This window comes from Electrophorus electricus, chromosome 5 (assembly GCF_013358815.1).
Source record: "Electrophorus electricus isolate fEleEle1 chromosome 5, fEleEle1.pri, whole genome shotgun sequence".
NCBI lineage: Eukaryota > Metazoa > Chordata > Actinopteri > Gymnotiformes > Gymnotidae > Electrophorus > Electrophorus electricus.
The window spans coordinates 26430993-26447609 of record NC_049539.1 but is presented as its reverse complement, the minus strand read 5'-3'; the positions used below and the strand labels follow the sequence as shown (position 1 = coordinate 26447609).

Genomic DNA, 16617 nt, shown 5'->3' with positions numbered 1-16617 from the left:
CCGGATGGAGTGATATGTGGAAATAAGAAACAAGAGCGCTCAAGTCCGACGTGGCGGCGTTTGAGTCCGCGGTGAGTGCGCTTTAACGATGGCTGGCACGATCCGGCCTTGCGGAGTGGCGCTTTAATTGTTTTGTCATCTCTTGACAGGGACAGCAACCTTTATGAACCCACCACTATTCATTGACACACTTAAGGTACTGGTCTAATTCGTTTATATTTTCAGTGTTAAAATCTAATTTAGCAATCACACACAGCAGCGGTCACAAGGGCTCGAGTGTGAATGAATTTTGACTTAGTCTAATCTGGCTGTCGTCCAAGTATCGGGACAATCTGCGCAGTTTCTGAGCTTTCTGGTTTGGGAACTGCAAGGTATCAGTGACAGATTGACTCAGCGAGCCACTGTTTCATACGTCACAAGCCTAAGTAACCTATCCTCTCAACTTGTGGGTGGGGCTTTTCTTATCATTAGCATAATGCTATTGTGACGTGGGTATCAGAGGCGGAGTTAGCTGTAATATATTTTGCAAGGTATGTTTTACTGTTTTTAAAATGATAGCAGAAAAATGTTGTTCTCTTTTCAGTTGCAAAAAGAGAAAACGTGAGCCTTGATGTTCGTGCAGCTCCATCCATTTATCCTGCGGACGCAGCAAGTACGAGCAAACGTTGGCCAACTGCTAAGTTTATTTTTCTTGTGTTTTATCCGTTGGCTGTGTACAACAAATCCGCAGTGCACTACATAATCTTAGAAAACTTTAGCCTTCCAAGTTAAGCAATGATTCATGCCAAATGCTGACAGGGCATTTTATATTGCTTGGGGACGTTGACAAAAGTTAGTATAAACATTACTCAAAACAGCTTGTAAGATAGCTTAACTGCTGCATGGCTCTATTCATGATAATGCTTACAGACAACTTCACATGACTTTTGGGGTTGTTTGTGAAGAAAGGGGTCATAATATAAGACTGTGCTTATAACCAGGTGGCACAGCGCTGGCGAGATAACATTAGCCAATCGTTATTGCCTATGGCATAGGGACAAAGCTTAGAAGACTTAACTACCACATGCATGATCTGCAGTCAAGAAGTAGCCAGACATTTTAGAAAGACAACCATGCACAAGAGCTAACTGCATATCATAAGGCACGCACCTGAGGTTGCTTGTTTTAGAAATATTTTTTCAGTAGCAAATTCTAATCTCTCTTCCATTCTTTTAAACTGTATACACCTACATGGTCCCTGTCAATAATACTGCATACTGTATACAGTATATAGACATGTGTACATGCATATACCGTATATAACTGAAGTATTCAATGCGTTCTTCCCAACAGCACATCCAGACTTTGATCTTAACAAGGTAGTGACCAAGAGTGATAGTCTAGCATTAGCAACACGTTATTAGTGGTTTGATAACAGTCAAGCCAAATGCATTTAGTTTCCAGTTCGAGCATGTATGGCAAAGTTACTCCAATATTACCTTTTGCCATCGTGGTGAGTGGCAGAAGGTGGGTGGAGTCAGAGGCATGGACTATTTGCATATTCATAAATCTGTGTAAATAAAGACAAAGGTGTAGGGTTACAGCTAAGCCACTTTTAAGGCATTAGAGGAGTTTATTCTTTGAAATAATTTCTAAAATATGCCATTTTGGTGAACAGAGATGAGTTTTAGAGATTTAGTAGATGACAGGACAGGGATTTTAACTCAGCGTATGTTAGCATGAGTCACAAATAAACGCAGAGGAACAAATTCAGATAAATCACTTTTATTGGCAAGGAGCACAGTAGATTTTTCAAAAGGCCTGAGCAATACATCCCCAAAATTACGTTCAACAATGTATTTAAGGTAGTGTTTCAAAACGACTATGTAGGCTACTACCACAGATAAAAGCACCTTTAAAGTATTACGGCTGCCTTAGGCCTGTTTCTTTCCATCATTATTTACAAAAAAAGCAAAAAACATGCACTTCTTCACAAACACACAAACAACTGAAAAAGGTGTTTTGTTTTTTTCTCAGCAGATTACACTTCAAGTAGGTACTCCTGACGGCGAGGTTTAAATGGAACTTCATTTAATTAAAAACCGTATTCAAAAATACCTGCAAACAGGCGCGGTATTGCGGATAAAAGCTTATCTATTGAATAAGGCAATGATTTACCCACAATTTGCAGTCAGTTTATACTCGCAGGGTTGTAAACAAGAACAGCAGCGTCAAATTAAGTGAAGATCCTAAACCCAAATTAAAATGTGGCTGTCTGCACCCTTCCCAATTTTTGAACGTTGCTCTCCGTAATTACAATTTTGATGGCAGAAGAACATTTCATCTTATTGATTAGTTCAGTGTCCATATATTACAGACGAATCACCACAACCCCAGGGGTGCACTGATAATCAAATCGCTAATAATAGTTCTGTGTGTCTATCAACCATAATAGCGATGTACAAACACATACAGTGCCTTTGTTAAAGTGTAAGTAATGCATTTCAAGATGTTTACTCAACGCATCCTCAATCCACTAGTTATATAAGATGTTCTCCATATCCAGCTTAATCACACTAGCTTCAAACATTCCCCAAGAATTCAACCATGTTGAAATGCTACACAAATATTATTATTAAACCCATGCATGTGATTCTTCTATTAAAATACCTGGCCATACTGATGTTTTCCTGCTAACCTAATAGGCCATCACTGCATGTCTCATAAAACACAACAGCCCAAGGCAAACTGATTGTCTACCTTCCCCAACATTTCATTTCTATATTCACCTTTTTTTTAAATACAAAAACATTATTGGTTGCCGGTCACTGCAATATTATTTCCAGCAAAGTAAAAGACAACATGACAAATACAATAAGCCAAACCCAACAAATCCTAAGGAAATCCCTTTTTTGTAAAAACATGGAAAAGTGTGTAAAATGGGGGTTAAAAAATTATCACGTGTGTGTGTGGGGGCTCAGTAAGAATATGGGCACTGAGGCTAGTGCAAAGTAACCGTGCAGTAGGAGAGGCATCGCTTCTACACAAAAACAGACGTAGAAATTTTTTTTTTTTAAGTTGGAGAAGGTGCACCATGGTTCCCTTTCTGCTCATTAATCTCGACTGTCCACTTCATCTATCCCTGGCATCCAGGCGGAGTCCTGACCCACCTCTTCAAACTGCATGAGGCTGTGTTCAGCCTGTACCTGCTCCCAGTCTAGGGGCGGGGCGTTGGGTTCAGGGGCGGAGTCAGCCGGTCCCGTATCCGCCCTGGCCAATGGCAGGTAGCCGCCCTCCCGCGGCAGGCACATGCACCAGCCGGCGCCGGCCAGGTCCAGATCGCTGTAGTCGAAGCCAGCTCTCTTGAGCGCCCTGAAGTCCACCATGTCGGCGGACTCGCTCATCTCCACCAGAAGGTTCCAGAACACACAGCTCAGCAGAATGCCTAACAGCTGGGAGGGGAGGGTGACATCATCAAAAAGACACCAGAGTGAAAAGGTCCACTTCTCCCTGACACTACGGTGGTGTCTAAATCACTTTTAGTGTAATTAGAGTGTCCACACTGCAATGATGTTAATACCATGAGGTTAATGCCAGGCTGATGTACCACTAGAAATTTAAGTGTGGAACACTGAAGCCTTCTGCCTCTTAAGAGACAGGTTTCACATGACAGAAGGGGCGGAGCCAACATAAGGTTCAAAATGCAAATCAAAAGATCAAAGTTTAGTAGATCGCTGATGACCGTAACGAGCAAAAGGTTTTGGGGCAAAATTGCTCTTCAAACTGCTGGTGGTATTCCTAGTGAGGCTATTCTGGCTTGGTTTGATGTTGTGAGGTGCTGCACTGTAATTTGTCATGTCTAATGCCAAACTTTAGAGAGCAAGTTGAGACGTTACCACCCTAATAAATGTATAGAGCATGAACGTAGTGCATACTGTGCGTTCTGACACTAAGCCTTATACCAGCCAGTCGTAAGATCACAGATACATTGACAGATGTTCAGTTTAACCTATAATATCATTTATTCCAGTAACTTTATGCAAAGGACAAACAGGATTTTTTTCATTCAACTTGTCAGTTAATGAGCATGAATTTCCTGATTTTCAGTCACAGCAGAGAAAAGCCAAACTGCATGGTGCTGGTCTCCAAACTCTGTGGTGGTGCCATTGTTTAAATCGAGATTTAATCAGACCCTTTTTCTCAGAAACGTTTGGCCTCTCTGGAAAGGCAGAGGGGGCACCTGCTAAGTGTATCTGAAACATGCATGGCAAATGAGCGATTCGCTGACCTGCTGCACTGTTTGAAGATCAGGACAGGCTGATGGCTTGCCGCCAAGTACCACATTAATGAGCACCGGGGACGCAGAAGTGTATGGTCCAATAAATATGTCCCTCACTGCTCTGTCTTTCTGACAGCCTGAATGGACTTGTCTGGCATCTCTAATCAGAGCTCTAATGGGGATGTGTGGGTAGGGTTGGGTTGAGCTAATGTCATCTAATGTTATCCATCTACTTTTACACTCTCTACGGGGGGGGGGGGGGATTCCGAGTGTATGAGGAACAGAGAGAGTGGGAAAGGGACTGGCAGTGTGTGTGTGGGAGACACGGAGGGATGGACAGAGAGAGAGATGGTATGAGAGGGAAAGAAATGCTGAGATGGAGAGAAACAGGGAAGAGTGGGACAAGGACACACGGTGAGAGAGAGACAGAAGGAAACAGACATACAGTATGTTTATGTGCAAGAGACAACAGACCGAGTCGAAATGAACTGTGAGAGCGCGACAGAGACAACTGAGACAACTGTGAGAGAGAGAGAGAGAGAGACAGATGCCATGAGCTTCTCTCATATTCCCTCATATTAACTGGCGTGTTACAGATGAGTCAGTGTTGCCCAGCGCCACAGATGAGCTGACATGCGGAGTCAGGCCGTTACATCCAGCCAGCGAGACAGACCGACAGCTGGCATCCAGCGCCCGCATGGGGGGCCCATATTGGAACACTACAATTTCGTTAGCCCACCGTTTGGCGGAGGTGGTTCCAGTGAGGGGGCGAGGCGGTGGGCACATGGTTAGGCAGAACCCCGTGTTCACGTCTGACTGGACACTCGATAACAATCAGTTTGAGTGAGCGGTGTCTGGGAAAGGTCAGCTTGAACGAATTTCCAGGAAGAGTACTTCCTCGACAACAGTGCCTGAATCACCAGCGTGCCCTGCTCAGACGCTTCACATGAGAGAGGGTCCATTTTGGCTCCCTCATTTCCTTCTTGCGTGTGCATAAAATGCGCAACCAACGTCACTAGGCTTGGCTTTGAAGCGCCTCCATCAAGCGCTTGTCTAACGCGAAATGGAAACATCCGGATTCCGGTGGACACTACTCTAAAGACAAGTGAATCAATCGGCCTGTGCCTGGAAATCCAATCTACGTGGGTGTTATGGATTTGCGTTATGCAACACAGTCGAGAGGCCACGCGGGTGACAAAACCACATGCTTGGTGACGAGGTGGAGAGACGGCAGCAGAAGGGTGGAGGGGTGCAGGGCGGTCGCCGGCTGACCTGGGGCAGACCCACGGCGCAGCAGATTCCGATCGTGGCTCCGATGTTGTCCCCCATCCACAGGTTGACGGCATGGATGCAGCCGCGCACGTGTATGACGTCGGTCAGGTCCTCGCGCTGCGGAGACGGGAACGGCGAGAGAGAGAGAGAGAGAGAGAGAGAGAGCGAGAGAGAGAGAGAGAGCGAGAGAGAGAGAGAGCGCGAGAGAGAGAGAGCGCGAGAGAGAGAGAGAGCGCGAGAGAGAGAGAGAGCGAGAGAGAGAGCGAGAGCGAGAGCGAGAGAGAGAGAGAGAGAGCGAGAGCGAGAGAGAGAGCGAGAGCGAGAGCGAGAGAGCGAGAGAGCGAGAGAGCGAGCGAGCGAGAGAGCGAGAGAGAGCGAGAGAGCGAGCGAGCGAGAGAGCGAGAGAGAGCGAGAGAGAGCGAGAGAGCGAGAGAGAGCGAGAGAGAGCGAGAGAGAGAGCGAGCGAGAGAGAGAGAGAGAGAGCGCGAGAGAGAGAGAGAGCGAGAGAGAGAGCGAGAGCGAGAGCGAGAGAGAGAGAGAGAGCGAGAGCGAGAGCGAGAGCGAGAGCGAGAGAGCGAGAGAGCGAGAGAGCGAGAGAGCGAGCGAGCGAGAGAGCGAGAGAGAGCGAGAGAGCGAGCGAGCGAGAGAGCGAGAGAGAGCGAGAGAGAGCGAGAGAGAGCGAGAGAGCGCGAGAGAGAGCGAGAGAGAGAGCGAGCGAGAGAGAGAGAGAGAGAGAGCGAGCGAGAGAGAGAGCGAGAGAGAGAGAGAGCGCCGAGTTACAAAATGATTTTACAAAGGATTCTGCGAAAGACATGGCGATGACGATGCCCCAGACGCCTCTCCACACCGCCTGTAATGGTACAATAGGGGTGCTGGTAGCGTGGTAACAACCGTACAATTTGTCTTGGTTTTCCATCCCGACTGAATTCTGACATGGACCCAGTTTCGCAAATGGCTGCGATTGAAAAGACCTAGCTCACATTTCTGCCTCTCGTCCCATCTACGGGGGTCATTTCACCCAACACACCAGCAGACAGCTGCACCTCCCAATGTGCCACTGAAAAAATGGATAATGAGAAGGTTCTAGACATAAACAAAAAGGCCCATCTTTTTTCGCCCTTCCAGAAGCACACAACAGAAGCTCACAACCCACGGCTCAATAAAAACTATTTACTATTAGTAATGGTAATTAGTAATTAGTCCTACTACTACTACTACTACTACTACTACTACTACTACTACTGTTACTACTTTTATTTTGAAAGTACGCAAATTCTCAGAAATACAATATTTCTGTTCTTTAAAAAGGATGAAGCCATCTACAAAATGCAATGGGACTGGATTAATCAATTATTGTATTTTGAACAAGTCGGCATATAAATGGATGAGCGGATGAGCGCGTGAATGGTTGATTGGATGAATGTATGAGTGAGGCCAGCGAAAGCTCCACTCACCTGCTTGGTAAGAGTCTTATAGCCACAGAGTGTGTTCACCACTTCTCCTACCTGAGTGAAACACACACACACACACACACACACACACACACACACACACACACACACACACACAGTAAAAATGTAAAACTAGTTTAGGTCTTTATATTTTTAACATTAAAACTACTAAATAGAGTAACTGAAGGGGTGCACGCTTGGCCTCACTTCCACTGACCCTGAGCATGCTGACATTACCCATCAACCACCTGTAGCCTGATGGCTCCACACCTCCAAAGCAAATAGACCGCACAGACCGCCTCCCCCCCCGGGGCTCCTGCTGCTTTCCTCCAGCCTCCCTGGTGGCCCCGACTCCCGGGAGCACTGGGCTTTTCCCAGATAGAACTTCAGATGTAGCACTGCATTGTCGATATATATGATTTCTTATTCCAAGGTAGTTTTCCCCCATTACTGCATTTAGTAGCAATTCCATTACCGGCTTCCAGTGTTGAATTCATGTATAAATGCAACTTCAGTAGTATTGTTCAGCAGACCTACACTCTACACAGACCAGTGGCCACATCCAATATCAGAATTAGCCTGTGCACACAAGCTCTGATGTTCTCAACCATGTTACAAGCATCATGAGTTTTTTTTAAGACAGTGCTGTATTTATTAGAGTTTGCTAGATTTATTTTCAGCGGCATTAAATATGTACATTATTACATATATACAGAAAAAAAAAGTTTTTTTCTTTTTGTTCTGTGTAATAATTCATAGTGAAATAACTCAATGTGCATTTTATATAATGCATATTTATTATTATAGTGTGTAATTTTTCCCCCCAAATGGTAGGTATCCATTATTTATGCTGTTTTTTAAAATGATCTTTCATTGTCTGTTTTTATAAAGCCCAACTTGAGAGTACACATTGTACAGACAATAAATCTCTCTCTCTCTCTCAAGAGGCCAGTAAATGCTCACACACTGCACAGTGCAGCCAGCAGTGGAGGACTACAGCTACATGGAGCCTATTAGGTGAAGCTTCAGAGTAGGTGGACCTACGTGGTCTCCTCATTAGGTGAAGCTTCAGAGTAGGTGGACCTACGTGGTCTCCTCATTAGGTGAAGCTTCAGAGTAGGCGGAGCTAAGTGGTCTCTGGAGGCCATGCCACGCAGCCCTGAGAGACTCCATTAGCAGCGGGCTTCTCGGGCTTCTACTCTGGCAGGGGAATTGTTTAGGAGTAATGAGGGGGAGTCAGTGAGGAAGACTGCCAAGAGTGTTCAGTGAAGAAGCACATCATTCTCGCACATTCCTCTGGCTGAGTGGGTTCGTTTCGAGTGCGCACCAAACCCCCCCCCAATACACATGAGCCTGTGATTAGCATCGCTTAGATTTGTTAGGGAGAGAGCCAGAGAAAGAGAGAGATGAATGAACTGGGAGGGGGAAGATGGGGGGAGATGGGGGGGGAGAGAGAGAGAGAGAGAGAGAGAGAGAGAGAGAGAGAAAGTCATGAAGAGAGTCTCTACAATGAGAGGTGCAGCTAATTCAGTCTGCTCAGTCAATAATCTCATGACGCGCTCTCCATCAGCTGAGCTTGCAGTCACTCTTTCACCCGCCCACAACCTGCCACCCACAACCTGCCACCCACACCCACAGGCAGCCACACGCCCACAGGCAGCCACACGCCCACACACAGGGCTGCTGCTGCTTCCTTTGTAGGCAGCACTGAGCCAGACAGGCCACCTATGCCCTGAAGAGTCCTCCATCTTTCCCGCTCAACACTGAATCCATAAGCACTTTCCTGAAGGAATCTGTATTAGCATTCGGAAGCCCAGGGGCTTATAAAGTCAGTCAAGGGGTACCATTTCCCCCTTGGTGGCCGTTAGGCTGGACTGACTCACCTGGTGGATGCAGCAGGTATAAGGCACGCCACAGGCCAGGGGTCCCGAACCGTTACAGAAATGATACTGATTCACCTCCCAGTCCTTATACTCGTCCCCGCCACAGCAGGAGAACTGGTGAGAGGAAGAAGGATGGAGAGATGGAGAGAGGGTTTGATTTTTAGTTTAGTTTTTTCTTTTATTTGGAATATTAGCTTCATAAAAACAAATGAAGTCTTATTATAGAAGTATACCTCAGGCCATAGACCCGCAACACAGGAAATAGGTATTAAAATGGATTACAAATTCATCAGTAAAACAAAAGTGTTTTTCAGTTCCTTGAGTTCCTCCTGCGCCTCATATGTGTCCCTCACCCATCCACCCTCCATCTGGGGTTACACCCATCCACCCTCCATCTGGGGTTACACCCATCCACCCTCCATCTGGAGTTACACCCATCCACCCTCCATCTGGAGTTACACCCATCCACCCTCCATCTGGAGTTACACCCATCCACTCTCAATCTGGGGTTACACCCATCCACCCTCCCTCTGGGGTTACACCTGTCCCCTTCATCCTTCATCCTCTTTCAGGGAGAAGGGAGGGGGTTTCCTTTAACCATGGGCGTGCTCCCAGTCACCTCACAACACCATCCCACTTCTGACATCAGGCTGAGGGCAACCAAACCCGGTCTGGAACACAGGTGCACGAGGTGGTACGCGTGTTCTCTGACCACCTATGAGCCGGCGCTCTGGCACAGCGGCTGGAACGCGCGTTCGCCTTCGTGAGTGATGGTCTCTTTCAGAGGGGGGCAGTCTCCACCACACCAATCACCCTCATCCCCCAACATGAAAAGCTGTGGGTCGTTTGGGGCAGTTTGGCAACTTCGACCCACATACTTCTGACAACTCTTGTCAGGAGCAGAACCGACTCTGCTCCGGGTCTGTCACCCAGCGTTATGGCACATACAAAGCGGGCCTAACTTTATGCACCCTGCACTGTACATGACCGCAGATTGGCTGAAGAAAGACGACAGATGAAAATAGATGGCTCCTCCGGTAACCGTGTTCCAGCAGGTGCACTGGTATTCTCAACTAATTCTCTCACAGCTGTATTAGGAACAACTTCATTTGCGTGGGAGCCCAATTCCGTCTGTTTACAGTGTAACTGATCAAACAAACTACAGTAATGGTTGGAAAGCAATGTAGGTTCTGTAGAACGGGTGTCACTGTGCGGGGTCAACAGACACAGTCTTTTACACTTGTGTTTGAATTTGCAGTATACTGTTGACAAAACACCTCGACTTTCAAAACTATACAACATGTTCACAAAAATCCTGCAACAAATTCACCCTCCTTCACCATCACCACCGAACATCTCGAAGATTGCGTGTAGAGTTCCTCCTCAAAGCAATCTATACTTAAACCCTCGGTACAACTCCAATCGCCTCCAATAACAACTGAGCCTGTACTCTCACTTCCCCTTAATACACCGTTTAATGTGTTTGCATTCGAGACGCTCACGTCTAGCATGTCCAGGGTCATACACTTTAAAAAAGCAAACAAAACAAAAAAAACAGACCCCATCACTTTCCATTTTTGGCTTTCACTAAAACAAGCCTGCCTTTCACGGGCTCTTCTGCACGCAGGCAATCGACACCTAATGCTGGAGAAGACAGTACTGCCAACCCTGTGCTCCGAGGAGTTCCATGACTGAGTATATATTGACCACCTCACCGCACCCCCACTGAACTTCATTACCCACATCACTGTGTTTCTGGGAGAAAAGGCCCATGCAATTTCTTTTGTTGTCAAGCACTAAGGCATGTTTATGTCTCTCCCTCCCATGGTTAATACTGGAAGAGCTGACACCCCCTGCCCCGAAGCCCTCTATATAAAGATGGGGAGACAGAAGGATGAGGCGCAGTTTCAAGTCACTAGGTTTTGGAATTTTTCTACCACTTTCCTACGTATTATGCAAGCTGCTTCTTTAGACAAACACATTTCTTCTCATGCAGCTGCTCTACACTCGCTGACCTCGCTATCTGTGTCGTCCTCTTTCCAAGCTTCTCAAGGCTTGGTAAATGAGCTTTGCATTGACGTTTGCCAAAAGTGTCATCTGCGAAAGAAGTGATTTTGTGCCGTGCGTGGACCGAGTTGTCAACGGAAACTCCCCCAAGGACCCGGCTCCTGGACGTGGGCCGAGTCCATCCATGACTCAGCCTCCATCTCATTAACAGAGCTTTGTGGAGAGCGCACCTCTCTGTCGCTCGAAGCTCCGCTGAAGGTGGTCCGTTTGAGACAGTAACAATGGTAGAGGGAGAATAACATGGGGGTGATCTGCACATGCACTCACTTAGCAGCAATACCGCCATCAACCCGTCAACTCGCAAGTCGTCATAGCGACACCAGATGGGACAAGCGTCTAATAGAAGCCCCGCATGCAGAAGTTTGCTGAATGAGTTAAAAAGCACATAAAGAAAACAGTCAGCTGTGCACGCAGGGCAGAATTAGGCCAACTTCCACCGTCAGTAAACATACAGAACGGATTGCTACATTTGTGGACGCATTTAAAGACCAGAGAAACAGTTTTAAGGTGCTACTGACCCGAGAACCGAACCCTGAAGAGAGTCCTCTTAGTCAGCAACAACAACCTCCTCGCTCCTCATTCTTACTTCTCATAAATAAATCACCCACACCCACAAACCAACACACATATGTCTTGTTTGCCAAATATGTTTACGTATTAATTAGTTATATTAGTTGGTTATGTCATAAAGGCTAATCAGATAATTATAATTATTATTATTGCACTATATTATTATTAGTAGTAATAGTAGTGGTGGTGGTGGTGGTGGTGATGCTTTTTAAAAATGTTTGTTTTGTTTGTTTTTGCTTAAGTGTTAAAAATGTATAAACATTCAGTGCTTTTTCTTTGTTCTTTATACCCTCATACCAATAAAGCTCTCTTGACTTACGTGAGAAGGATGGGACAGGGGAGTTAAGCGAGAAGGGAGGAGTGTGAGAGACAGTGAGAGAGAGAAAGAGAGAGAGAGAGAAAGAGAGAGAGAGAGAAGGGAGGCCTAAGTGAAGGGTTTCTTTAAAAGGTTCGGGCAAACGAGTACGGCAATTTCTATTCACACCTTGGTATCCATTACCAAGATGTCTACTGTGGCAGGAATCAGCCTGCCCTGATCAGCTCAACGACAGCATCCGTCCGACACAACACACATCATGTAAGGGAAAATGTACAGGAAGCCCAACGGGGTGTTCACGGGTATCTTTTAGATCACCCTAGAGGGACTTATTTTGCAACACTGATTATTTTCAGGATTTTCATTATTACAATTTATAAAATGACTTCTTACCAAATGAATAATTAAAAATATTTACTCATTGGTGGTTTTGGATTTATTTTATTAGCCAGTTATAAGCTAGGGCAAAGAGGAACACTGATTTTCCATTGTGTAGTTTTGATAACGTTGTTTAGTTCAATTGTCCATCTTTCACCAATAACTGATCGTCAAACACTCTGACTGACCAATCAGAATTAAGGTCTCCACAGAGGCGTGTAATATAACCTAATGACACACTACATCTACATCTGGCATTCAAAGCAATGAGTCTGCACTCTTCATTTCCTAATGGCATCATCAAGACAAAGAAAAGGTCCCCTTGCGCTGGCAAAATCAGCCCCTTGTGTTTACATGTGACTCACGTTATTTAATGGCCACCTTTCAGCTGCGCGTTATCTAATAACCTGTCAGTGTGTTTCCTGCGGACTTTGAGCTGTGCATGTGAAATGCCGTGAGCCCACACGCGTAAGGATCCAGACCTGTCGGGTGGTGCATGGTTGCCCGTCAGGCCACAAACCTTCTGCTGCACGTAGTCTAGGATATTTTTGAAGTCGAGATCATCGTAATAGTGCTTGATGCCTTCACGGATGTTCCTCTGGAACAACTCGGACGTCTGGGGAGAGGAGGAAGAGACGGAGAGAGGGAGAGAGAGAGAGAGAGAGAGAGAGTGAGAGAGACCAGAACAAAGGCATAAAACCGAGAGATGAGATGGTGGGAATGGCATGGTTGCGGTTCTCGACGGTGAGGTAACTTACCGTCCTCTCAAACAGGAGGGCGACAATGAGCGCCAAGGCCTGGAGCGCAAGCAGAACACACAGCACACAGAGGAACTGTAGGTGACACACACACACACACACACACACACACACACACACACACACACACACACACACACACACAAAACACACAGTCAGCACCGCACATAGAGGAACTGTAGGTGACACACACACACACACAAAACACACAGTCAGCACCGCACATAGAGGAACTGTAGATGACACACACACACACAAACACACACAGCACAGCACATAGAGGAACTGTAGGTGACTGACACACACACACACAGTCAGCACCGCACATAGAGGAACTGTAGATGACACACACACACACACAAACACACACAGCACCGCACATAGAGGAACTGTATGTGACTGACACACACATACACACACACACACAGTCAGCACCGCACATAGAGGAACTGCAAGTGACACACACACAGAGTCATCACAGTATACAGGTCTCTTCTCTCTCATACAGACACAAACACACATTCAGCAAAGCACACAGGACACACAAACACAGTCAGTACACAGAAGGACATCTCATTCACACAGTCACCAAGCACACAGAAGAACATAACCACACTCACAACACACACATGTGCACAACCCCACACACACACACACATTTAATTTTCAGATATCTAATGTCTGTAACAGTCAATCAAGACATACAGACCTGCTGAGAGCTTTGTGAACAGTAACGATAACTGGACTCTTTGAAAGCCATTTGTCTCTCAGTAAAAATATTCAAATCACAAAGTTGCCCATGTTAAAAGATGTGGGGGGGGGGGGGGGCACCATTTCCACAGGTAGCACTCTGAACTGTGTGGCTTTAGTTATTGGAGACACCTGAAACTCTGTGATGCTTTACGCAGGCAAAAAAAACCCAGTAACAGAAGAGAACACTGCCAAACCAGATTCAGAAACACACGCTTCGCAAACTGGCTCAGAGAGCTCAGTGGTCCAAATACTTCCAGCACCAGTATTTACACGGTTGGGCTTATTAGTGATAGTTTTTCTCTTCAGCACGATGGCCATCCCACAAAGAAAGCTGTCTCTCACAGGGTTGCCAGGCGCTCTCCGAGGTGCTGAACCCTCTCTGTAATATCGGCACTTCCTTTGTGGGTTGAGAACTGGCGGACTCGGTGTGCCTTCGCGTGCCCTTGCATACCCTCGCGTGTTAAACGCAGACTGACGGGCAAAAGCCTGCTCTCTTACAGGCGCTCCCGGCGCGCAAGCGCTCCCCTCCTCACCATGTGCAGCAGGGTCTTGTTGTCGCGCAGGGAGCCCACCATGCCCACCAAGGACACGGTGAACATCACGAGGCCGAGCAGGATGAGCACGACGGCCGGCGCCAGGAACACGCCCTCCAGCGTGCGGTACCTCTGCCGCTCCACCTCCGCGTACACCCCCACGCACAGCACGCACAGGCCCAGGAACTGGCGGCCCCCAGGGGCGGGCCGACACGCACACAGGGAGGCCCACACGGAACGACAGACACAGAGACACGGACAGACAGGTGGAGAGATGGAAACACAAAAATAAAGACAGGCAGAAAAAATAGATAAATGAATATTTTAGCGTGTTTATAACTGCCAATGCCACTTTGGTTTGAAGACCAGAAATCTTGCGCACGGAGTATCTCACAGTAAAACCCAGGCTAAGTGCGGCTACAAGGGTCTTCGGTGTTGCCCTTCAGAGCTGCCTACTGTGAGAATCAGCCCAGGGTTTCCAAACGTTTTTACACAGGGCTGCTCTCAGCGTTATGATCAGATTAACTCTAAGAGCCTGGGCTCCAACTCTTCTGAGGGACCAGGCCTTGAGGAGCTGAAAGGAACAAATGTACCACCTCATTAGTGACAAATGGAGGTTGAGGCAGAAAAGCTCTGTTCCTATTAGTGTTGGACTGCACTTATACCACGGCACAAAACCGAACTAATCCAATCCATTATTTCTTAATTTCCCATTCTGTCCTACTGGAGTTGATTACCCACCACGGAGCTTATTGGTGGTGGTTAATCAACGTTCTTGCCAGTCAATTTCCTCCCTCTTAATGATCATCTTGGTTTTAACTAGGCTAATTCCAATGTTTTGTTTCCACCGCGTTTAGGGTTTGCTTGGGAATGTGACCCGGCTCAGCGCTACTGCCCAGGAGAGCAAGAGCTGAGCTCCGGGGTGAAAAGGAAAGCGGGAAAAAAGAAGGGAGAGCGAGATTTAACTGGACGCGACGCAGCAACAGGTCAGGGGGGCTCTCCTGACAGCTCCACGGGGAAAAGCCTTGGCGCACGGGCACGCCATGTTACAGCCCAAATAGCCCAAGCAGAAACCAACAACGGTGCGTCAGTGCATGTCCAAATGTGCCCGTTTACTGGTGCGCTAGCCTTTGAAATTCAAAGGCATGGCAAGGAAAAAATAATGCATTGCGCTGAGAGGAATTCCTGATAAACGAAAAATCTTGAGGGGAAAAAAGGAATTAAAATGAAAACAAAAGCTACTGTCCTTACACTACAATAAACAGGTCAACAAATATTTCGCCAGTGTCAAGAAAAACCCACGTGATTCCATTAAACGAGGCAGCTAGTATGAAACTGATGTCAGAATCACTCATTATTGTTGCTTTTCTAGCGTGACACTTTGTCTTTAAGCCTAAAACTAAATAACAAAATGAATAATAATTTTTTTAAAAGCCTTTGATCGTCACTCTTAACCTGTCTTGCTTTTAACCTTTACTGTAAGGCAGTGGTGGTAAATACAGTTGAGTCACTATACCTCGAGTCTGACATCGTGTGTGCGAACAGTGCCAATAACAAAACTGCTTTGTCCCTTTAAATTGTCCCACACCCAATAATAACTTATACCTCACCTTTTGGCGCAAAAATGTACGAACAGACATAAAAGTAATATTCACTGTGACAGAGAAAGCACTTTTTAACTTGCCTTAGACATTCTGGACAGCTCGAGTCAGCTACACTAGGGCGCCATCTAACACTTTTACTGGCTAGCCGGACGGCGTTCGGCTTAGCTCCACTCCACCTACCGAAAACAGCATTGAATAGACGTTCAGGGTGAACTTAACGAGGTAATAGAAGTGGACGGTCCGTTTCCACTCTTCGTACGACGGCATGGTGCGTATCCCGGCGAGGGTGAGCTCAGCCAGGGCCGTTCAGGCCTGTTCACCTGCCCATCGATAACGCGACAGAGCCCGGCTAGCCGGCTAGCGCCGGTTCCCTCCGAGGTTTTGAACGCGGAACAAACAGCTCAGAATGAAACGGGTTAACACATGTTAGTATGGACTGGAATTACAGGGTTTGTTTTGTCTGGCAGGGAGACACGGCTGCAGCTACATGACTACGACGGGGGGTGAAGGAAACTTCTCCGTCAACAACAACGACTTCCGCGCCGCTCTCCCGTTAAAGGGACAGACGCTTGTGGAGAAACCACCCCCAGCGCAGTTCAGTATCTACTCACGCTGGTTTATAGAGATTGCGTTGTTCTCAGAGATACACGGCACCGAATTAATGCACCGGTGTTGGCTGAATGTCGCCAAAAATCTTGCTCTCGGTAATGATCATAAACCGATGCCCGCATGACATACGGAGAAGAAAAACCAGCTCGCAGTGTTTGATGCTCA

At 46.7% G+C, this 16617-nt stretch overlaps 1 protein-coding gene across 1 annotated transcript; it reads right to left on the bottom strand.

Moving 5' to 3' along the window:
- Nucleotides 1-1748: 1748 nt before the first annotated feature.
- On the bottom strand, nt 1749-16420 carry zgc:110329 (uncharacterized protein LOC550500 homolog). Its single transcript, XM_027029297.2, has 8 exons — nt 16024-16420; nt 14240-14425; nt 12954-13028; nt 12716-12811; nt 8865-8978; nt 6985-7035; nt 5531-5647; nt 1749-3431 (listed from the first exon to the last, which is right to left on the bottom strand). Exons 1-8 carry the CDS (start codon nt 16108-16110, stop codon nt 3093-3095), a joined length of 1065 nt encoding a protein of 354 aa, XP_026885098.2. The 5' UTR covers nt 16111-16420; the 3' UTR covers nt 1749-3092.
- Nucleotides 16421-16617: the final 197 nt, after the last annotated feature.

Bases quoted from the DNA above. Each gene is read 5' to 3' on its own strand.
- zgc:110329 (XM_027029297.2), bottom strand. From the start codon at position 16,110: ATGCCGTCGTACGAAGAGTGGAAACGGACCGTCCACTTCTATTACCTC. The intron at 14,426-16,023 runs GTAGGTGGAGTG...GGGGGCCGCCAG, and splicing joins TCTATTCAATGCTGTTTTCG to TTCCTGGGCCTGTGCGTGCT. The intron at 12,812-12,953 runs GTAAGTTACCTC...TCCTCTCCCCAG, and splicing joins CCCTCCTGTTTGAGAGGACG to ACGTCCGAGTTGTTCCAGAG.